The sequence below is a fragment of the Callithrix jacchus genome, chromosome 18 (genome assembly GCF_049354715.1).
Source record: "Callithrix jacchus isolate 240 chromosome 18, calJac240_pri, whole genome shotgun sequence".
NCBI classification, from domain to species: domain Eukaryota; kingdom Metazoa; phylum Chordata; class Mammalia; order Primates; family Cebidae; genus Callithrix; species Callithrix jacchus.
The window spans coordinates 16,766,783-16,789,550 of NC_133519.1; the positions used below are offsets into that span (position 1 = coordinate 16,766,783).

Here is a 22,768-nt window from a genome sequence, read left to right on the forward strand (position 1 = left end):
GGAGTACAGTGGCACTATCTCAGCTCACTGCAACCTCCTCCACTTCCAGGTTCAAGTGATTCTCCTGCCTCAGCCTCTCAAGTAGCTGAGATTACAGGCGCACGCCACCACACCCAGCTAACTTTTTTTTCTGAGACGGAGTTTCGCTCTTGTCACCCAGGTTGGAGTACAATGGCACATCTTGCCTCACTGAAACATCTGCCTCCCGGGTTCAAGTGATTCTCCTGCCTCAGCCTCCAGAGTAACTGGGATTACGGGCATGCGCCACCACGCCTGGCTAATTTTGTATTTTTTTAAGTAGAGACGGGGTTTATCCATGTTGGTCAGGCTGGTCTCAAACTCCTGACCTCAGGTGATCCGCCCGCCGCGGCCTTCCAAAGTGCTGGGATTACAGGCGTGAGCCACCACAGCCAGCCCAGACCAGAGTCTTTAAGGGCCACTTATTCCTTGGGAGACACTCTAAAGTAACATCATGTATGAAAGTGCGGGTTCTCTCACACCCAGGTCTCACAGCTGTGCCCGAGCCGGGCAGAACACACGACGCCTTTCCAGGGACACTTCCAAGGACCTGGCACAGGAACAATGCCAGGGTCATCGCCAGGAATGTGAGACTCCCTTCCTCCACGTCCTGGCCCCACCTCGGGCCGAGGGTCCAGGGTCCCCGACGCCCCGCTCCTGTCCGGCGGCGCCCTGGGCCTGCGGTAGGTGAGGGCGGGGCCTCCGTGGGCGGGGCATCTGAGGGCGGGGCCTCCGTGGGCGGGACATCTGAGGGCGGGGCCTCCGTGGGCGGGGCATCTGAGGGCGGGGCTCCGCGAAACCTGCCAGGCAGCCGGGGATGGTCAGAGCCTGGAGCGCCAGCCGAGATCGCAGCCTACAGCCATGGCGGGGTCTCCTAGCCGCTCCGCGAGCCGGCGACTGCAGCTGCCCCTGCTGTGCCTCTTCCTCCAGGGCGCCACCACCGTCCTCTTTGCTGTCTTCGTCCGCTACGACCACGAAACCGACGCTTCCCTCTGGCACCGGGGCAACCACAGTAATGCGGAAAATGAATTTTACTTTCGCTACCCAAGTGAGTGCGGGGTGAGGGCGTGCGGGAAGTGAAGACCCCAAGCTTTGCAAAGACCCTCCGGTGTCTTGGGAGGGAGCATTTGGGTGCCCGTATCTAGCTGGGCAGCCCTATGGCTCTGAGGTGGAGGGGCTCTGGGTTTAAAATCGCACCCCTTCACTAGAGCCTGCTATGATCCAGGGTACCGTGCTGGTACATACGCATGATCTCACTTAGTCTATGAGATAGATAAAGGTGGAGAAACTGAGGCTTGATGAAGTGGCTGATTCAGAGTCACACAGTCACAAGTGGGGCAGTTAGGATTCGAAGCCAGATCTAGAGCCCCGCTTTAACCATCTCCCAGTTGGCCTAATTGGGCTTTGCTGGGCTTTCCCAGAGACTGCCTTTCCTAGGGGCTCCACCCTGACCATGGGAAAGAGAATCCTGCTGAGCAGGGAAGGTAGGAGTGGGGGTGCGAGAGGCCATAATGGCAGGTGTTAGGTATGAATCGCCCACATATGTAGGCAGCCAAGACCAGGTAGGATCAGGAATTTCTTCCAAAGTCCCTCAAAGCTGATCCTTTCAGAGACAAAGAGAAATGAGGCAACCGCCAAGTCACAGTGGCTCACGCCTGTAATCCCAGCATTTTGGGAGGCTGAGGTGGGCGGATCACCTGAGGTCAGGAGTTCGAGACCAGCCTGGCCAACATGGTGAAACCCCATCTGTACTAAAAAACACAAAAATTAGCCAGGCGTGGTGGTGGGCAACTGTAATCCCAGCTACTTGTGAGGCTGAGGCAGGAGAATCACTTGAACCCGGGAAGTGGAGGTTGCAGTGAGCCGAGATCGCACCACTGTACTCCAGCCTGGGCAACGACAGAGTGAGACTCCATTTCAAAAAAAAAAAAAAGGAAAAAAAAAAAGAAAGAAAATGAGGCACCCTCTACCTGCTAATCATGGAGCAGCAGCCCCCAGACCTGGGAGGAAGCATGGCAGGTTCATTAGCCCATTTCACAGAGGGAGAAGCTGAGTCTCAGAGGGATTGCGAGTTGTTCACGATCACCCGTCATGTGAGTGGCAGAGCTAGAACTAGAACTTGGGCATCCTAAGCTTTTTGCCCCACAAGTCACCTGCCTGCTGACAAGTTTCAACAGAGAGAGAGAGAGTTAACCTCCCACCCCCACCCTCAGCCCCATGGGAATAGAGCCTCACCTTCAAAGTTGGGGACCCTGCCTTGTAATTCAGGCCCTAGGCAGCTGGGACCAAGAGTGCTAGATCTCCCAGAATTTATCACAAGTGCTTGGGCAGGTATCTCCAAGCCTCAGTTTTCCCCATCTGAGCAAGGGGAAAAAGGATGCATCAGTTTGAAGGAGATACATTCAAACAAGTCCTAGAGTATGAAAGTCTCCTATTAAAAATGTCAAGCTGTTCTTACCCTTTCTTTTCTTTCTTTCTATCTTTCTTGTTTCTTTCTTTTTTCTTTTTTTTGAGATGAAGTCTCACTCTGCTGCCCAGACTGGAGTGCAAGGGCGCGATCTCGGCTCCCTGCAACCTCCATCTCCAGGGTTCAAGTGATTCTCTCGCCTCAACCTCCCAAGTAGCTGGAATGACAGGCGCCCGCCACCACGCCTAGCTAATTTTTGTATTTTTAGTAGAGACAGGATTTCACAGTGTTGGCCAGGCTGGTCTCAAACTCCCGACCTCAGGTGATCCACCTGCCTCAGCCTCCCAAAGTGCTGGGATTACAGGCATGAGCCACTGTGCCAGGCCCTGTTATCTGACTTTCTGTATGCAGAGCTGATGGCAGGCTATCCCTGCCTCACCCTGTTCTAGACCCAACAATATGAAGCTCAAAAGGCTGAGGATATAGAGGGTGGAAACTTGGACTTCTGGCGCAAGGATAAGTGACCCACCCTAGGCAGAAGAGGCTACGGCTCCTCCCTCCCCGTGTTTCATCCACAGCCCTGGCTGAAAAAGAAGGGTAGGGAGTCGGGAGGGAACAGTCAAGAGTCTGAGAGAAGTAAGCTGTTATGTAAGGGTCTAACCTGGCTGCTTGCCATCAACCCCTGACTTGCTTCCCCTCGAAGCCCTCCTTATAAAAAAGCCTTCCCTAGTGTCCAGCCTCTTGCCCCTGTGCTGCAGTGGTGGGCTCCGCTCGGACAGACAGCATTTTGTCCCTGAATTGCTATAAGAGGGATAGAAGAGGTGGGATTCCTACCTCTTTTTCTGCCCTAGGTTTCCATTCCTGTGGACTTGGATACTGTTGTGGGGGAAGGTTGGGGAGGAGGGAGGTTCGAGGTCCTTAGAGCCTGGGACTTTGATGAGCCGGGTCCTCACCTGTCCCTGTGTCCAAGGGAAGGGGTCAGGGCCAGAGGGAGGTGCGGCCACTGCCCTTTGATTTGGGAGATGAAAGGGAGTTGTGTGGCTGTCGTTGAGCTCCAGGACTGGCCAATGCCACGACATGGCTAACCTGTGGATCTGTCTGTTTTCTCTGCTGGAAGGGCTCTGAGAGCCCTTCTGGTTCACCCCTTCAGATGCTGAGAGAGAGAGAGAGAGAGAGAGCGCCAGAGAGGTCATGTCACCTGGCCAAGTCACACAGCAAGTTACAGAAGGAGTCAGGCTAGAACCAGGTCTCTTGATGACCCGTCTGTGGCCTTTCCCCTACACTACAAGCCTCTTCTTCCAGAAAGCAAGTGATGGAAAAATAACAGTCAGAGCTAAAGGGCCACAGAAGCAAATATGAGAAAGTGTTCTGAAAAAATATGGACCGGTTCTTTTTTTTTTTGAGACGGAGTTTTGCTCTTGTTACCCAGGCTGGAGTGCAATGGTGTGATCTCGGTTCACTGCAACCTCCGCCTCCTGGGTTCAAGCAATTCTCCTGCCTCAGCCTCCTGAGTAGCTGGGCCTACAGGCGCGCACCACCATGCCCAGCTAATTTTTGTATTTTTAGTAGAGACGGGGTTTCATCATGTTGACCAGGATGGTCTCGATCTCTTGACCTCATGATTCAACCGCCTCGACCTCCCAAAGTGCTGGGATTACAGGCATGAGCCACCACTCCCGGCCTGGACTGGTTCTTTTTTAATACATCTCAGAGACCTTACTTGCAGAGAGAGGGATTTAGGATCAATGGAATCAGGATCTTCTTGGAAGAAGCGGGGGATGAGGGATGTGACCAGGACCAGGCAGGCAGGGTGGATGGTGGGGAAGTTGGGGGAGATAGCCTCCCCAGCTCCCTCGCTTCTTCTTGCTTATCATATTTTATATCCATACTTTACAGATGAGAAATCAGGCTCAGAGGCTTGTCCAAGGTCATAGGGTCAGAAGGAGGCATGGAGACCTGGAATTGATTAATTGAAACAGGGTCTCACTCCGTCACCCAGGCTGGAGTGAAGAGGCATGATCACAGTTCACTGAAGTCTCCACCTCCCAGGTTCAAACCGTCCTCCTGCCTCAGCCCACAAAGTGCTTGGATTGCAGGCATGACCCACCACTCGAGGCCAGACCTGGAATTAATTAATTAATTTGCGACAGAGTTTCGCTCTTCTTGCCCAGGCTAGACCGCAATGGTGTGATCTCGGCTCACTTCTGGGTTCAATTAATTCTCCTGCCTCAGCCTCCTTGAGTAGATGGGATTATAGGCGCCCACCACCATGCTCAGCCAACTTTTTTGTATTTTTTAGTAGAAACAAGCTTTCACCATGTTGGCCAGGCTGGTGTTGAACTCCTGACCTCAGGTGATCCGCCCGCCTTGGCCTCCAAAAGTGCTGGGATTATAGGCGTGAGTCACCTCGCCAGGCCCAGACCTGGAATCTAAATCAAGCTCTGCTAGATGCCAAAGCCCCAGCTTTAACAGCCGTCTTCCCCCATCATCTTGTCTGGTCCAGGGGCTATCTAGCAGGGGTGTGGAGGGGCAGCAAGGGAAGTAGGGAGAGTAGCAGGTGGCTTTGGAGGGCTTTATCTTCTCTCCAATCAAAGGTGCCTGGGGCTGGGCACAGTGGTTCATGCAGTAATCCCAGCACTTTGGGAGGCTGAGGTTAGAGGACTGCTTGAAGCCAGGAGTTTGAGACCAGCCTGGGCAACAAAGTGAGACCTTGTCTCTATTTCAAAAAAAAAAATTAGCTGAGTGTGGTAGCAAGTACCAATAGTCCCAGCTACTCGGGAGGCTGATGAGGAGAGATAGCTTGAGCCCAGGAGGGTGAGGCTGCAGTGAGCAATAATGGCACCACTGCACTCTGGGCGACAGAGCAAGACTGTCTCAAAAAAAAAAAAAAAAAAGTGGCTGGGTGCAGTGGCTCACACCTGTAATCCCAGCACTTTGGGAGGCTGAGGCAGGTGAATCACGAGGTCAGGAGTTCAAGACCAGCCTGACCAGCATGGTGAAACCCTGTCTCTACTAAAAATACAAAAATTAGCTGGGCATAGTGGCGTGTGCCTATAATTGCAGCTACTCAGGAGGCTGAGGCAGGAGAATCACTTCAACCCAGGAGGCAGAGGTTTCGATGAGCAGAGATCGCGCCACTGCACTCCAGCCTGGGCGACAGAGCGACACTCCATCTCAAAAAATAATAATTAAAATAAAATAGTGCATAGGTTTGGTGGGGGTGAGGTGGGGTGGGGTGGGCATCACACTCTATCTCACCCTCACAAGCATCCTCTAAAGGGAATGTTGAGAACTTGCTTTATCTTCTTCCTCCACCTCCAGCTGGAGCAGCCCCTCACCTCTCAGAGCCTAAAAAGAATTTCTTATTGTGGAATGTTCTCAGAGAAAGAGATTTCTTGATGTTCAGACTCCAGTTGAAAGGCCAGAGCCTTGAGTTGTGATTCCAAACAAAGCTGGGGTGGGAGACATAAACACTAACACCACACAGGACAAGTTCTGGAGAGGTTTTGCATGCAATGGTCAGGAGCCCTGTGACCCAGCGCCCTTCCTTATCTTGCTGTCCTTGAGCACCAGGGCAGACATGGATTCTCTTCACTGTTTGCGCAAGGGGAAAAGCAGCCAGGCAGTGAGGCTGAAAGAAGGGTGCCTCTCCCTCTCTATTTTTTTCCCCATCAGCTCAAACGTTTATTATTTATTTGTGTTAGGAACATTCAGTATCCTCCTCCTGTTTGAAATGATATAAGATATTATTGTTAACTACAGTCACTCTACAGTGCTATAGGGTCCCCAGCCTCTTGGCCGGTGAGGACAGGGCCACACAACAGGAGATGCGTGAATATCACTGCCTGAGCTCCGCCTCCTGTCAGATCGCAGGGGCATTAGATTCTCATGGGAGCCTGAACTCTATTGTGAACTGTGCATGGGAGGGATCAAGGCTGTGTACTCCTTATGAGAATCTAATGCCTGACCATCTGAGATGGAACAGTATCATCCCAAAGCTACCCCCCGCCCCCCAACCATTTGTGGAAAAATTATCTTCCAGGAAACCAGTCCCTGGTGCCAAAAAGTTTGGGGATCGCTGGGTAAAGAACACTAGAACGTATCCTTCTATCTTAGATGTAATTAGCCGTCATTTTACATCTTTAACAATCTCTCCCTATTCTCCCTCCCCCTACTCTTCTGTCTTTATTGTCCTTTGTTCTACTTTTTACTCCTATGAGAGCAACTTTTTTTTTTTTTTTTTTTTTTGAGACAGAGTTTTGCTCTTATTGCCGAGGCTGGAGTGCAGTGGCACCATCTTGGCTCACCACAACCTCCGCCTCCCGGGTTCAAGTGATTCTCCTGCTTCAGCCTCCAGAGTAGCTGGAACTATAGGTTCCAGACACCACCCGGCTAGTTTTGTATTTTTAGCAGAGGTGGGGTTTCACCATGTTGGTCAGGCTGGTCTTGATCTCCCGACCTCAGGTGATCCGCTAGCCTCGGCCTCCCAAAGTGCTGGGATTATTGCATGAACCACTGTGCCCAGCCCCATGCACCTTTGACTGGAGAGAAGATAGAGCCCTCCAAAGCCGCATACTACTCTCCCTGCTTATTCCACTTACAGTTTCCGCCGGTTCTATCCATGTTGCCATGAATGACAGGATTCCATTCTTTTTCATGGCCGAATAATATTCTATTGTGTCTATATACCACATTTTCTTTATCCATTCATCTGTTACTGTTTTAAGATCTGGGTGGTTTGGGAAGTGGGGAGGTCAGGAGAAGCAGTGCAGGGTTGGGGACATTTAGTGTCCCAATCCTAGGGCTGGCAGCTGCAGACCTCTAATTTCTTTTTTTTTCTTTCTTTCTTTCTTTCTTTTTTTGAGATGGAGTTTCGTTCTTGTTGCCTAGGCTGGCCTGCAGTGGCGCGATCTCTGCTTGCTGCAACCTTTGCTTCCCGGATTCAAGCAATTCTCCTGCCTCAGCCTCCCAAGTAGCTGGGATTACAGGCGCATGCCACCATGCCCAGCTAATTTTTGTATTTTTAGTAGAGATAGGGATTCACCATGTTGAACAGGTGAATCTCTTGACCTTGTGATCCGCCCACCTCAGCCTCCCAAAGTGCTGGGATTACAGGCGTAAATTATAGTCCGTCCTGTTTTCTTTATTATCAACCTCTTGATTTGAAGTCATTTACAACCAAAACATGTGTATAAGAAAAGCAAGGCAGAGAAGCAGAACATACACAATGAACCAGGTACGGGGCCTACAGCAGTACAGTTGTGATTCCAGTGGGACTCTGAGCTCCAGGCAGCCCAGGGAGCCTCACACGTGCAGTTCTTTCCCTCTTCCATGTCTGTCTTCCTTGCTCAGTGAGAGCACGGACTGTGGCTGCCTTGATAACGGCTACGTTCCCAGAGCCCCGTCTGTGGCGCTCAGCACCTCGGTTGCCTGAAGGTGGGAAAGCAGACCAGTTCCTGGGGGAAGTAACATGTCCTAGCACTAAGTTCTAAGAGAAATTTTTCATGGCTGGGTGTGGTGGCTTATGCCTGTAATCCCAACACTTTGGGCGGATCACTTGAGGTTAGGAATTCAAGACCAGCCTGGCCAATATGGTAAAACCTCGTCTCTACTAAAAATACAAAAATTATCTGGGTGCGGTGATACATGCCTGTAATCCCAGATACTGGGGAGGCTGAGGCACAAGAATCGCTTGATCCTGGGAGGCGGACGTTGCGGTAGCACCACTGCACTCTAGCCTGGGTGACAGAGCGGGATTGCCTAAAAAAAAGAAACACAGTGTTCACATGAAGCTATAAAATCAGGATTTAGGGTGGTGATAGCTCATTTCTCAGTAACCTATTTACAACAAACGCAATGACAGTGCTCATGACACGCTTTCTCTGGTGTTTCTTGATTAAGGTAAAAAATAAAGCATGGTATGACTCTATACATAGTGGATAGCACAAGACAAAGAAAACAGGGCCAGATGGTCGGGCTGAGCATCAGACTAGGTTGAGTTAAATCTTATTTACAAGTTTACAAATAGATGGGAGGGGGGCAGTTACAGAACTAGCTAATCACCAAAGCAAATTACTTGCATTTAGCTCATTTTCAATATTACTGTATGTTACTATTTTTTTTCTAAGCCTACAGCACCCAGTATTACCCGGCGGTCTCCCATCCAAGTACTAACCAGGCCCAACCCTGCTTAGCTTCCGAGATCAGATGAGATCGGGCGCGTTCAGGGTGGTGGTATGGCCGTAGATGTATGTTACTATTTTTTAGAGATGGGGTCTCACTCTGTCACCCAGGCTGGAGTGCAGTGATGTGATCATAGCTCACTGCGACCTCAAACTCCCGAGCCCAAGTGATCCTTCTGCTTCCCTGCCACCATGCCAAGCTGATTATTCTTATTATTTTATACAGATGGGGGGGAGGGGTCCCACTATGTTGCCCAAGCTGGTCTTAATCTCCTGACCTCAAGCAGTCTTCACCCCTCAGCCTCCAAAGCGCTGGGATTACAGGTGTGAGCCACTGCACCCAGCCTTACCAATTATTATTATCGCTTTAGCTTTTCATGCAGAGGGGTGCAGAACAGAAACCAAACAGAAAAGGCCCCAGATCTTCCTGCCCATAAACTTCATTGACTCTTTAAAAATTTCAAGTAATGAATCTAGAAAGCATGACTTCCTGAGATGTTTAATCTGCATTTTAAAAAAAGTTAAAATATTCAAACTATAGAAAGAAAGTAAAAAGTAAAACCCTGCTTCCCAGGGTCACCGTGTTGCACAGCTCCAGGGGCCATCATTTGCATTGAGGCTGTGTGACAAGGCACCCTTGTCACCTTCTTCCTTTGATTCCTTTTCTCCCACGTCATCTCTCTTGACAGTTTAAAGCTATTTCCTCATTTTTTTTTTTTTTGAGACAGAGTCTGGCTCTGTCACCCAAGGCTGGAATGCAGAAGTACGATCTTGGCTCACTGCAGCCTCTGCCTCCTGGGTTCAAGCAATTTTCGTGCCTCAACCTCCCAAGCAGCTGGGATCACAGGCATGCGCCACCACGCCTAGCTAATTTTTGTATTTTTTGTAGACTGGGTTTCACCATGTTGGCCAGGTCGGTCTTGAACTCCTGAACTCAAGCAGTCCACTTGCTTTAGCCTCCCAAAGTGTCAGGATTATAGGCGTGAGCCATTGTGCCTGGCCTCCTAAATTTTTTTAAAAAAATAGCTGGGCACAGTGCCGGGCGAGGTAGCTCATGCCTGTAATCCTAGCACTTTGGGAGGCTGAGGTGGGTGGATCACCTGAGGTCAAGAGTTCAAGAACAGCCTGGCCATCATGGTGAAACCCCATCTTTAAGAAAAAAAAAAAAAAGAATGTAAAAAAAGAAATAGCTGGGCACAATGGGCCTTATCTGTAGTCCCAGCGACTTAGGAGGCCAAACTGGGAGGATTGGCTGAGTACAGTAGTTTGAGGCTGCAGTCAGCTATGATCATGCCGCTGCACTCTATCCTGGGTGACAGAGCGAGACATCTAATAATGGTAACAACTTAAAAATCCTCAAAAGGAAGAGGTATAGTTTCTGAAGTATGAGGGATGAAGGATGGATGTCAAGAAGGGCTTTCTAGCAGAGAGGAAATGTTGAAAAGAAGCCTGTAGCTAGCAGAATTTTGAGCATGGACTGCAGCAGGAAAGAGCACAGGCTGGGCAGAGGCGGGTGGATCACGAGGTCAAGAGATCGAGACCATCCTGGTCAACATGGTGAAACCCCGTCTCTACCAAAAATACAAAAAATTAGCTGGAGATGGTGGCGCGTGCCTGTAACCCCAGCTACTCAGGAGGCTGAGGCAGGAGAATTGCCTGAATCCAGGAGGCGGAGGTTGCGGTGAGCCAAGATTGCGCCATTGCACTCCAGCCTGGGTAACAAGAGTGAAACTCCGTCTCCAAAAAAAAAAAAAAGAGCACAGGCTGGACTTCCAGCCGGTCTGCTGTAAGAGACCCAGGACGGGGCAAATGAACAGAGCAGAAGGCTTTACTCCCTTTCTCTGGCATGAGGACAGCAGGGATGTCTGGGTCCGACTGCTCCAAACTGACCAGCTCTGCGCAGGTGGCTCCGGGCTGGGAGGCCCTGACATGCCTGGAGAGTTTCATGGGCTCAGCTCATCAAGGCAGCCCTGGCTGGTGAGAGCCGGGGGCACTGGCAGGGTGGCTGACTGGTTTATGGGCTGTGGCTAGAGCAGCGCCCGAGTGCCCCACCTGTCTCTGCCCACTGCAGGCTTCCAGGACGTGCATGCCATGGTCTTCGTGGGCTTTGGCTTCCTCATGGTGTTCCTGCAGCGTTACGGCTTCAGCAGCGTGGGCTTCACCTTCCTCCTGGCCGCCTTTGCCCTGCAGTGGTCCACACTGGTCCAGGGCTTCCTCCATTCCTTCGACAGCGGCCACATCCATGTTGGCATGGAGAGGTGGGCAGCAGCCACCCACCCAGCTCCCCCAGGCCCACTCAGGAGGCTCCTGCCCAAGGGCCTCAGCTCAACCCCTGTCCTTCAAGCCTGCTTCCCGACTCACGATTTTGGCTGTCACTTGGTTTCTTTAGGTGTCCCGCCTGTCCTTATCGCCTGATTTCCTCTCTCGTCCTTGACCCTCACACTCAGCCCCACCTCCTTCATTCTTTAGGGCCCCTGTTCCCCAAGAGCTTCGAGGAGGGTAGACAGCTCTGGTTCTTCCACCTATTGTGGCCTTTGTCAGCAGAGTCACTGAACCTCCTTGAGACTCACTCCATTTTCTTACCTACAAATAGGGCCAGGGGATCCCTTCCGACTCCCGTGGGGGGCTTGAGCTCCCTGTCTTCTCTGCAGAACTCTGCCCACACTCCACCCACCATGTCATGCTGCCCTGGCTGCAGGCCTGGCAGAAGCCCAGAGGCCGGCCTCCTGACCCCTCTTGCTCCCCCTTCTGCCCCCAACCCCAGCATGATCAACGCTGACTTTTGTGCGGGGGCCGTGCTCATCTCCTTTGGTGCCGTCCTGGGCAAGACGGGGCCTGCACAGCTGCTGCTCATGGCCCTGCTGGAGGTGGTGCTGTTTGGCGTCAATGAGTTCGTGCTCCTTAATCTCCTGGGGGTAAGAGTCTGGGGAGGGGTGGGGGTGGTCAAGGTCAGCCTCTGAGCCAGGAGCAGGGGCGGGGCTGGGGCAGGGGCCAGCCTCTCCACCTCCCCGCACCTCCCCAGGTGAGAGACTCGGGAGGCTCCATGACTATCCACACCTTTGGCGCCTACTTCGGGCTGGTCCTTTCACGGGTTCTGTACAGGCCCCAACTGGAGAAGAGCAGGCACCGCCAGGGCTCCGTTTACCATTCAGACCTCTTCGCCATGATTGGTGAGGCCTGCAGAGGGGTGGCAGCATGAGGAGGGCGCTGGTCTGGATGCCTCTGATCTGGGCCAGAGGTAACCGTCTCCTGGGTGCCACCTGCAGTCCTGGGGTTGTGCCTGGGCACCCCCTGTCCATTTGGATTCTGCTGTGAGAGCTCTGGGATCTGCGCTCATCATTCTCAATGGTTTTAGGACATCTTAAACTTCAGCCCTAGGGAATGCACATGCCCTGGGTCCCTTCCTGGGGCCTTTCTGAATCCACCTCAATCCCTGCTTAAAACCTTCCAGGGCCCCCACCAGCTGCAGGTTAGAAAACGGCCTCCTCAACTTCCACGTCAGCCCCTCCTCCTCCCTCCTCACTGGCTCAAGGCTCTAGCCAGACTCAGCTTTTGCCTGCCCTCGCCTCCAGGCCTTCGTGTTTCTGGCTCTCCCAGCAAATAGGCAATCTCTGCCTGCCCCTAGTGCTGCCTTCCACCTCCTAAGGGTATTTCCTCCCGGGAGATTCCCTGGAAGCCCCTGCAGTCTCTGGCAGGGGTAAGGAGAGGAAGGGTCTTGGGTCACCACAGGGACTCATAGGGCCTGAGCTAGGAGCCCTGTCACCACCACTTGCTGCTGCTGCTTTTTTTTTGGTTGAGACAGTCTCGCTCTGTTGCCCAGACTGGAGTGCAGTGGGGCAATCTTGGCTCACCACAACCTCCACCTCCTGGGTTCGACCAATTCTCCTGCCTCAGACTCCTGGATAGCTGGGATTACAGGAGCGTGCCACTACACCTGGCTAATTTTTTATATTTTTGGTAGAGATAGGGTTTCACCATGTTGGCCAGGCTGGTCTTGAACTGCTGACCTCAGGTGATCCACTCACCTTGCCCCCCACAAAGTGCTGGGATTACAGGCTTGAACCACCGCACCCGGCCTGGTTGTCATTGTTTTTGTGATATGTGTATCAAGTACCAAGCATAATACCCGACATACAGTGGCCTCTGCCTTTTTCCTTTCTGTATTTGATACTTTAAAAAATGTCAGTGTTCCAGCCGGATGCAGTAGTTCACACCTACAATCCCAGCACTTTGGGAGGCTGAGGTGGGTGGATCACCTGAGGTCAGGAGTTCGAGACCAGCCTAGCCAGCATGGTGAAACGTCATTTCTACTAAAAATACAAAAATTAGCCAGGCACGATGGCTCACGCCTGTAATCCCAGCACTTTGGGAGGCCGAGGCAGGTGGATCATGAAGTCAAGAGATCGAGACCATCCTGGTCAACATGGTGAAACCCCGTCTCTACCAAAAATACAAAAAATTAGCTGGGCATGGTGGCGCGTGCCTGTAATCCCAGCTACTCAGGAGGCTGAGGCAGGAGAATTGCCTGAATCCAGGAGGCGGAGGTTGCGGTGAGCCGAGATTGTGCCATTGCACTCCAGCCTGGGTAACAAGAGCGAAACTCCGTCTCAAAAAAAAAAAAAAAAAAAAAATTAGCTAGGTATGGTGGTGGGCACCTGAAGTCCTAGCTACTGGGAAGGCTGAGGCAGGAGAATCACTTGAACCCACTAGGCAGAGGCTGCAGTGAGCCGAGATTAAGCCACTGCACTCCAGCCTGAGTGGTAGAGTGAGACCTTGTCTTAAAAAAAAAATTCAAAATTTTCTGTGGTTTTCAACCAATTAGTTTCTTTTTGTGCTAGTGCCCTTCAAGAGCTGCCATTTGTTGGGCATTTTGTGCCTGCTAGGCCACGGGCTATGCATCGATGTGCATGGCCTCATCTAATTGCCGCTTGATAAGGTGGTGATATTATTATTATTAGTTTTGAGATAGGGTCTGGCTCTGCAGCCCAGGCTGGAGTGTGGTGGCACCATCTCAGCTCACTGCAACCTCCACCTCCCAGACTCAAGCAATCCTCCTGCCTCAGCCCCCCAAGTAGCTGGGACTACAGGCATGTGCTACCATACCCGGGTAATTTTTTTGTATTTTTGGTAGAGATGGGGTTTCACTGTGTTGTCCAGGGTAGTCTCAAACTCCTGAGATCAAGCTATCTGCTTGCCTCAGGCTCCCAAAGTGCTGGGATTACAGGCATGAGCCACCGCGCCTGGCCCAAGGTGGTATTACTATCAATCCCACTGAACAGATGAGGAGACTGAAGCTGCTGAGAGTAGGCAACTCGCCTGCAGTCATACAGTTTGTCCCTTGAGTGGGAGCCACTTCCTTCCTCTCACTCCGCCTGCCTGCCCACCATCTAGGGACCATCTTCCTGTGGATCTTCTGGCCCAGTTTCAACTCTGCGCTCACAGCGCTGGGGGCCGGGCAGCATCGGACAGCCCTCAACACATACTACTCCCTGGCTGCCAGCACCCTCGGCACCTTTGCCTTGTCAGCCCTTGTCGGGGAAGATGGGCGGCTTGACATGGTATGGGGAAGAAGGCTTCAGAGAGGCAGGGTGGCCTGGGTGGGGAAGGAGAGGTCTGAGACCCTCAAGAAAGATTCTCCAGGGGAATAGATAAGGGCACAGGCAGCTGGGTGCGGTGGCTCAAGCCTGTAATCCCAGCACTTTGGGAGGCCGAGGAGGGTGGATCACAAGGTCAAGAGATCGAGACCATTCTGGTCAACATGGTGAAACCCGGTCTCTACTAAAAAAATACAAAAAATTAGCTGGGCATGGTGGCGTGCGCCTGTAAGCCCAGGTACTCGGGAGGCTGAGGCAGGAAAATTGCCTGAACCCGGGAGGTGGAGGTTGCGGTGAGCCAAGATCGCGCCATTGCACTCCAGCCTGTGTAACAGGGGCAAGAACTCCATCTCAAAAAAGAAAAAAGAAAGAAAGAAAGAAAGGGCACAGGCATAGGGGCTCCATCCGAGCTGGTGGCTGTGGGGTCAGAATGGGAGATGATATGATAGCAGGAGAGTTGGAGGTTAGATGTCAGAGGGACTTTCAGAAGCAGTAGGTGTCGCCGTGGTGGACAGGGCTGGGTTGCTGTGGGTGTGATGGTCTGAAAGGGCCTTCGACACCTTATCCCTTAGGTCCACATCCAAAACGCAGTGCTGGCTGGAGGGGTTGTGGTGGGGACCTCGAGTGAAATGATGCTGACACCCTTTGGGGCTCTGGCAGCCGGCTTCTTGGCTGGGACCGTCTCCACGCTGGGGTACAAGTTCTTCACGGTATAGATGCCCCTTGAGCCCTGGGCGGAAGATGGAGTCTTCTGTGCCTTTCCTCCCACCTCTCCAACAGGCTGGGGTAGGTGGGGAGTGGGCACAGGAGACTCATGATCTGTCCTATCCTCCAGCCTATCCTTGAATTAAAATTCAAAGTCCAAGACACATGTGGCGTCCACAATCTCCATGGGATGCCAGGGGTCTTGGGGGCCCTCCTGGGGGTCCTTATGGCCCGGCTTGCCACTCATGAAGCTTACGGAGACGGGTGAGTTTCCTCCCAACCCGCGCTGCAATCGTCATCCCTCTGGAATGGCCTCTGTCATTCTCTTTCTCTGTGTGACCCAGAAAAGGGAATGAATTCATTCATTCATCCATATTCTGGGAGCAAAGGAAATTGGAGTGAACCAAACCAAGCCAGAAACTGCCCTCCTGGTTCTCAATCAGGGGCAGCAGAAGGTCATGGAACAAATGACTTCAAGACTGTTACGTGTTACCGAAGGGTCAGTAAGAGATTATGACCCTTAGGATCTATTTCTGTACATCAAGGGTGGGCAAAAGCAACCTGCAAACGGAGTCTTGAAAGGTGCCTGGGTGTCTGCTGGCCTGTGAGGGTTGGGAGGAGCTCCAGGCTGTGGGCCTGGCTTGAGCAACGGCCTGGAGGTGAGAGTCAGCCTGGCACTCACCCTCAAGACCCTCTTGGCCACTTCCAGTCCCCTGGCCTGAGTTCCAGTGAAATGGGCAGCTCTGGCCCTATGCTGCGTCCCTGTCTCTCTCCTACCCCCCCCCTCCCCCGGGCTTTCCACCATCTGGTCTCTCTGCAGCCTGGAGAGTGTGTTTCCACTCATAGCCAAGGGCCAGCGCAGTGCCACATCACAGGCCATGCACCAGCTCTTCGGGCTGTTTGTCACACTGCTGTTTGCCTCTGTGGGCGGGGCCCTTGGAGGTGAGTAACCTTGGATTTTCCAGAGGAAGGGGCATGGGATCCTATACTGCCGACATGGATTCATTCACTCACAGATATTTATGGAGCCTCTACTTTGTGCCATAAAGTAGGGGTTGGGTTGTGGGTTAAGGGGTAACCTCCTGTAGGCACGGAGGTGCATTCGGGTGCTCGCTCCTTTCTGGTGCCAAGGGCAGCAGGGGAGCCGACAGGAGGGGAGCGAGGCCCTCTCTTACCGGCCTGTGCTTGCCTGTGCTGCTCCCTCTGTCCACTAGAGGGAAGCCCGACCTCAGGCTGAGGCCTAGAAGCGGCCGGCTGCGCCCTTTGGGGATGGGACTGGGAGGGGAGGAGACGGACGGCCTGCCACCTCCAGAACCCAGCGCGAAAATCTTTCACAGAGGAAACTGCCCACGGCCTGGGTCAGGCAGCTGCTTTTCATGTGTGGCCTTAGTCTTTTTGGCCTTCAAAATAAAACCTGATTCAGCATCCCCACCCTTCTGCTCTTACCTGGAGACCCACCCTTCTCCCTTCTCCCCTCCTCTTCCCTCCCCTTCCCTCACCTCCCTCCTTCCCTCCCTTCTTTTTGTTTTCTGAGATGGAGCCTTGGAGCCGTGGTCTGTCGTCCAGGCTGGAATGCAGTGACACAATCTCGGCTCACTGCAACCTCCGCCTCCTGGCTTCAGGCGATTCTCCTGCCTCAGCCTCCCTGGTAGTTGGGATTACAGGCGTGCACCACCTCACCCAGCCAATTTTTTGTATTTTTAGTAGAGAGGGGTTTCATCATGTTGGCCAGGCTGGCCTCAAATCCTGACTTCAGGTGCTCCACCTGCCTTGGCCTCCCAAAGTGTTGGGATTACAGGCGTGAGCCACTGTGCCTGACCACCTGGAGATTTTCATTCTCTAATATAGTTTAATTCATTCATTCATTTAATAACTTATTTATGCTATAAGCGTTTTTTTTGAGGCAGAGTCTCACTCTGTCACCCAGGCTGGAGTGCAGTGGCACAATGTCAGCTCACGGCAACCTCTGTCTTCCAGGCTCCATTGAGTCTCCTGTCTCAACCTCCCAAGTAGCTGCCTGCCACCACACCTGGATAATTTTTGTATTATTAGTAGAGATGGGCTTGCTGTCACCATATTGGCCAGGCTGGTCTCGAACTCCTGACCTTAAGTGATCTGCCTGCCTCAGCCTCCTAAAGTGCTGGAATTACAGGCCTGAGCCACAGCACCTGGCTGCAATAAGCATTTTCTGTGCCTCTCCTGTGTGGGAGGCCACAGAATGCCCAGCAGCTGTGGTTCATGATGGAATCAAGAGCTGGTCTATTACCAAATGCACACACTTGAGCAAATTATTTAACTTCTCTGAGTCTTGTTTCTTTGTCTGACTGGTCAAGTACTTTGCACAGGGCCTGGCACATAGTAGATGCTCAACAAATACAGCTGTGTTTTGTCTGCACCGGCATCATGTTGATCTCATGCCTCCCAGACCCCTGTGTTCTGTGGCACTGGGTGGCACCTCCTCCATAGTAGGGGGCAGAGAAGCCTCACAGATCCTCCCCTACCACCACCAGGGCTCCTGCTGAAGCTACCCTTCCTGGACTCCCCCCCAGACTCCCAGTGCTACGAGGACCAGGTTCACTGGGAGGTGAGACACAGCTGGGCCCTCACACCCTCTGAGCCTCCCTTCCCTGCCTCGATGCCTTCTTCCTTCCTTGCTGCTCTTGGAGCTACCCTTTCACCTCTACCCACTCCTTCCTTCCAGGTGCTTGGCGAGCATGAGGATAAAGCCCAGAGACCTCTGAGGATGGAAGAAGCAGACACTCAGGCCTGACCTGCTGCTGGCCCCTGAAAGGACACGCTCCTTTTAGAAGATGCTGATTGGCTACTCTTAGGAGTTCTTTTTGAGCTCCCATTCCTCCAGCTGCAAGAAAGGAGCCATGAGCTGAAAGGAGGCCCCTTTCCACAGGCAGCATCTCCATAGGGAGAGGGGTAGCCGGAGGCTAGGAGATGGTGGGCAGTGGGGCTGTAACTGGGTATGGTGGGGGGAACCTGACCAGCTGCCTGATCCAACTGCCCTACCAGCCTGCATGTGGGTAGAAGGGGCCAAAGTGAGGCACCCAAGTGACCTACTGGCCCCACATCACACAGTTAGTAAAGCCCGAGCAGGGCCTGGCTGAGGGTGATAAACGCCGCCTTCTCTAAGGGTTCCGACTCCTTGTCTTTGTGCCCTGGGAACATGGGAAGTTCCTCTTACCTTCTCACTCACAATGGTAGGACCTCCTGGAGGTTCCTGGCGAGGCAGGATGAGTCCTGATCTTTGGACTCTAGAGTGCCATGTCCCGCCGAGGCACGGGGAGCTCACTCTCTCCAAGAAAACGGGGTGTTTTGTTACAGGATGGCTTGGGCTGTGGGAGAGAGTTCTTCCTATTCCAGAACTGCTGCTGCTCTGACTTTCACCTTGGCCGGCCTCTGAGCAGAGAAGGAAGACGGTGCCCACAGGGCCCAAGGGAGACATAAGTTGTTTGCCACCAACCCTAAGAAGCTAGAAGCAGCAAGCACCTAGGTGCCATTTATATCCCAGTCCTGAGACTGAGGAGTGGGGAACTGTAAGGGCATCACTTTAGGGCCTGTGATTAGGGCTGTGGCAGAGAAGGATGAAGACACTCGCGGACCCCTATCCAAGGGCTTCTGTTGTCCTGAAGTCATTTGACCACCAGAGGGCGCGCCAAACCCAGCAGAGGAAGATGCCTCCTTTCTGCCCCTGCTTGGTCCTCTATGAAGAATGAAAGTCCTTCCTACAGCCTAACCCCCTTCCTGTCTGCTTCAGCTCTGGTCCTCGTGCATTCATGCCACAAGGCTTTTTTGAGCTCATATCCTCCACTACATGTCAGGCAGGTGCCAGGAGTTTCAGATCTCTCATCCAGCAGAAATCCATCCCTCCAAGTAGACTGGAGCCCCCTTTCTAACACGGAAGGACTGGAACCCCCTCTGCCTTCTTCTGCCCTTCCCCTAGGCTTCTGACTACAGCTATTTCTCCCCCAAAACCAAGACCAGAGCCAGGCACAGTGGCTCGCGCCTGTAATCCAAGCACTTTGGGAGGCTGAGGCAGGAGGATCACAAGGTCAGCCTGAACAACATGGTGAAACCCCGTCTCTACTAAAAATACAAAAATCAGCCAGGCATGATGGTGCATGCCTGTAATCCCAGCTACTCAGGAAGCTGAGGCAGGAGAATCACTTGAACCCACGAGGTGGAGGTTACAGTGAGCTGAGATTGCGCCACTGCACTCCAGCCTGGGTGACAAAGTAAGACTGTGTCTCAAAAAAAGCAAACAAAACAAAAAACAACAAAAAAACAAGACCAATCAGACCTAGGAACCCAAGGAGGAAGTAGAGGGATTCCTGGGACCTAGGCCTGGAATTAGGACAAAAGGTGACCCCATTAGGCTCCATGCCCCCCATAGCTGGAGGGACTGAGGGGGCTGGCCGGAGAGGCCAAGCACAGAGGTGAGGAGAAGGAGGTTGAGGGACAAGGCGTCAGTGGAGCCATCCCAGCTCATGTGACCCAGTTGTGCCTCTGCTCCTTCAGCCCCCTGCCTTCCTCCACTGCTTCACGTGCCCACTGTTAGCTGGGGTGGATGTATCGGGAGGAGTCCCTTGTGTGGAGGCAGAAGGACGACAGCTGGGATCACAAAAAGGTTCCTAAGTCACTGTCAGCCCTTGCTAGGAGGAAGGGAGGGAGTTTGGGAGAGCCGAGGCCCCACCTTCCATTCTACCTATAGGACCTCAGTTCCCAGCTCTGCTCTGCATGGACGCAGATACAGCCAGCTGGCCTGTTCTCCCCAAGAGTCCCCAGAGATCTGAAAGAAGACCTTCAGGAAAGGGAGATTAAAAGATAGGATGAGACTCCTCCCTGCCCCAGCCCATTTTGGGTGAGGAAAACTACAAATCTTCATTTATTCATGGCACCAGCTGGGTGAGGTGGCTCACACCTGTAATCCCAGCACTTTGGGAGGCTGAGACAGGAGGATTGCTTGAGCCCAGGAGTTTGAGACCATCCTGGGTAACATAGTGCGGCCCCATCCCTACAAGAAAAAATAGCTAGGTGTGGTGGCATGCATCTGTAGTCCCCACTAATTGGGAGGCTAAGGCAGTAGGATTGCTTGAACCTGGCAGTTCACTACACAACCATGATCGCTCTGCTGTGCTCCAGCCTAGGTGAGAGAGACCCTAGCTCAAAAAACAAACAAAATTCATGGCACCAACATTTTACAACCTGACCCTTTCCCTCTGCTGGCTGATTCCTTCTAGCCTGCAACCAAGCCTTCTCCAAGCCTGAAAAATGGGCAGCTGTAGCCCAGTCTGGTCAAGGCTGGGGGAAGGCAGCCCATCTCAATCCAGGGAGGCTTCCTGGAATAGGGACGACTGATCCCTCTTTAGAAGGCAGTTGCCCAGACAGTTTCCATGGGACAAAAGTGTGTAGGTCTCATCATAGCCCTCCAAGACGTCCTGAGAAAGGGGCAGAGAGAGAGCTAACCCGTCAGAGGGCCCTGTGTGCCCTGGAGACAGACAGTTCCAAGCTCTATCCTGTCTGTGAAGCCTTCCCTAGCCCAAGCAACGATGCTGAGCCCTGCCTCTAACCCCTGCACCCCGATTCCATTCTCATTCAGGGGGCTGTCTCCCCAGAACTGAACTTTCTTTTCTTTTCTTTTTTTTGGGGGGGGGGACGGAGTTTTTCTGTTAGACTGGAGTGAAATGGCACAATCTCGGCCTCGGCTCACCACAACCTCCGCCTCCTGGGTTCAAGCAATTCTCCTGCCTCAGCCTCCTGAGTAGCTGGGACTACAGGCGCGCACCATCATGCCCAGCTAATTTTTGTATTTTTTTTAGTAGAGACGGGATTTCACCTTGTTGACCAGGATGGTCTCGATCCCTTGACCTCGTGATCCACCCGCCTCGGCCTCCCAAAGTGCTGAGATTACAGGTGTGAGCCACCACACCCGGCCTGAACTTTCTTAAACTAGGCTCTTGGTTTTTCACTCTGCATTTCCTCCTGTCCCTCCTCCTACTTTACCTTGAATGCTGGACTCATCCCAGGCCTTCCAGCCCTGGTTCCACTTCATAGGGCTGAGCCATTCTTTGTGGTGTGGGTGTGAGTGACCACTGATTTCAGTCAGGGAGCACAGAGGGCAGGAAAGACAGGTGCCTTTAGCGCCCCTGCTCAAAGGCCACCAAGCCCTTCCCTCCTCTCCCCTGGAGTCCCTGCCTCAGCAACGTCGTCCCCCACACGGTGGCCCATCTATTCAGGCTGGGTCAACAGGGGGACAAGGAGCAGGTCAAGGAGATGCCGGGGACAGGGGCCAAGGGGGCTCCTTCCTCACCCCTTCAGGACAATGAGGCCTCTGCCCCTCAGAGACAGCCCCTCTGATCAGCACCATTATTCCTCTCAGAGTGGGACAATCGGACACTTGGCCGCTCATGAACTCTCTCCGTCCAACCCCAGTGCCTGATCTCTGCGGACAATGATGGACGAGGACACGGCCCCTGCCTGCCTCCCGGAGAAGGCTGATTCCGGGAGACAGGCCGCGCTGGGGTCAGGGTGGAAGCCCACGGGGCCAGCGGCATTGAGGGAAGCCGCCGCTGCTCTGGCCTGGCACAAGTGTGTATGGACCACAGCAGGATTTCCTGCCCAGGGACATCAGGATAGGAGGCCCGATGTCCCCAGGAGCCCCCAGGTGCTTCTGCCTTGTGAGGCCAGAGCCCCTCGGCCAGGGGTCTCTCTGACCTCCAGAGGACCTGGCACTCCGAACCCCGCGCAGCCTGGGAAAGGCCTGAGATCCCCCCTATTGGGATTCACATCACGGCGCAGCGGCCCCAACTCGGGGAGGAATTAGACACGGCGTGGGTGTCCCAAGTGCAGGGCGGTGGCCGTCCCGGGGCAGACGAGCTCGGCAGCCCGGTCCCCCCACCTCACCCCGATATTCCGCTCCCACCGTGAGGATCCCCCCCAACGCCGCCTCCGGCCCCGCGCGCCCCTTCTCCTTTGTCTGGCCCGCCCGCTCCCAGCCGGTCCGCCGCGCCGTCCCGCGCGCCCCGGCCCGTGCGCCCGCCGCCACCGCCCGGGAACAATGCGGGCCAATGTCTCCGGGCGGGCGAGCTGGCTATGCAAATGCCCAACGGCCTGTGAGAATCCCCTTCGCCGCCGCCCGGGCTTCCACGGCCTGAAAAGGGCTGGCGGCCGGGCCTGGGTGGGGGAGGCGGCCACTGCATAGGGATGAGCTGTCGTCCCGGGAGCGCTCGGGACAGAGCGCCATTGTTTGTGCCGCCGGCGTCTGATCACCAGTGGAGTCCGCCAGCCCGGGAGGAAGGCGGAGGGTGGCCGGAACCAGGCCTTGGGGCGCAAAGAGGTGGTCATCTGTCACCCCCACCTACACCTACTCTTATTCCCAAAGATGTGGTCATCTGTCCCCGCCCATCCCATACCTACTCTTTTTCCCAAAAAGCCTTGACTTTGGGACCTGGCCATGGTGGTCCCCATCTTGGCTAGCCCGTCACTACTTGGGGGCCTGCACACGTCTGAGCCTGTGTCTTTGAGTTGAAAGCTGGCTGTGGTTGGTACTCTTCTCACCAGGGAGAAGATGTCACTCCTTTTTAGGCCCCTCCCAGCAAACTCCATCCATTTTTACACATCATATTGACCCAAAAGACTTTGACAGGTGTCTCTGAGGCCAATTTTTTCCAGAGCCCTGAGAGAAATACTTGTGGTGTTCCCAAAGCAAAACAGGTTACTGGGCAGAGATGCCCCAATGCCCAGTCCAGGCCATGGGGCAGCTCCTTCCCTCCCCCGTCCACCACCAGATAAGGGGCCCCAACTTTTACTGGGAGAAAGGGCAGCCACGGCAGGATGAAAACAAACTTCTCCAG

General features: G+C 53.5%; 1 protein-coding gene and 1 pseudogene across 1 annotated transcript; one reads left to right on the plus strand and one right to left on the minus strand.

The window, feature by feature from the left end:
* The first annotated feature begins 841 nt into the window (after positions 1-841).
* RHBG (Rh family B glycoprotein) lies at positions 842-18,047 on the plus strand. The gene is made up of 10 exons (XM_035279052.3): positions 842-1,066; positions 10,679-10,865; positions 11,372-11,522; positions 11,630-11,777; positions 13,999-14,165; positions 14,774-14,911; positions 15,037-15,170; positions 15,727-15,848; positions 17,417-17,490; positions 17,608-18,047. Exons 1-10 carry the CDS (start codon positions 880-882, stop codon positions 17,674-17,676), a joined length of 1,377 nt encoding a protein of 458 aa, XP_035134943.3. The 5' UTR covers positions 842-879; the 3' UTR covers positions 17,677-18,047.
* Positions 8,552-8,673, minus strand: LOC118149292 (5S ribosomal RNA; annotated as a pseudogene).
* Positions 18,048-22,768: the final 4,721 nt, after the last annotated feature.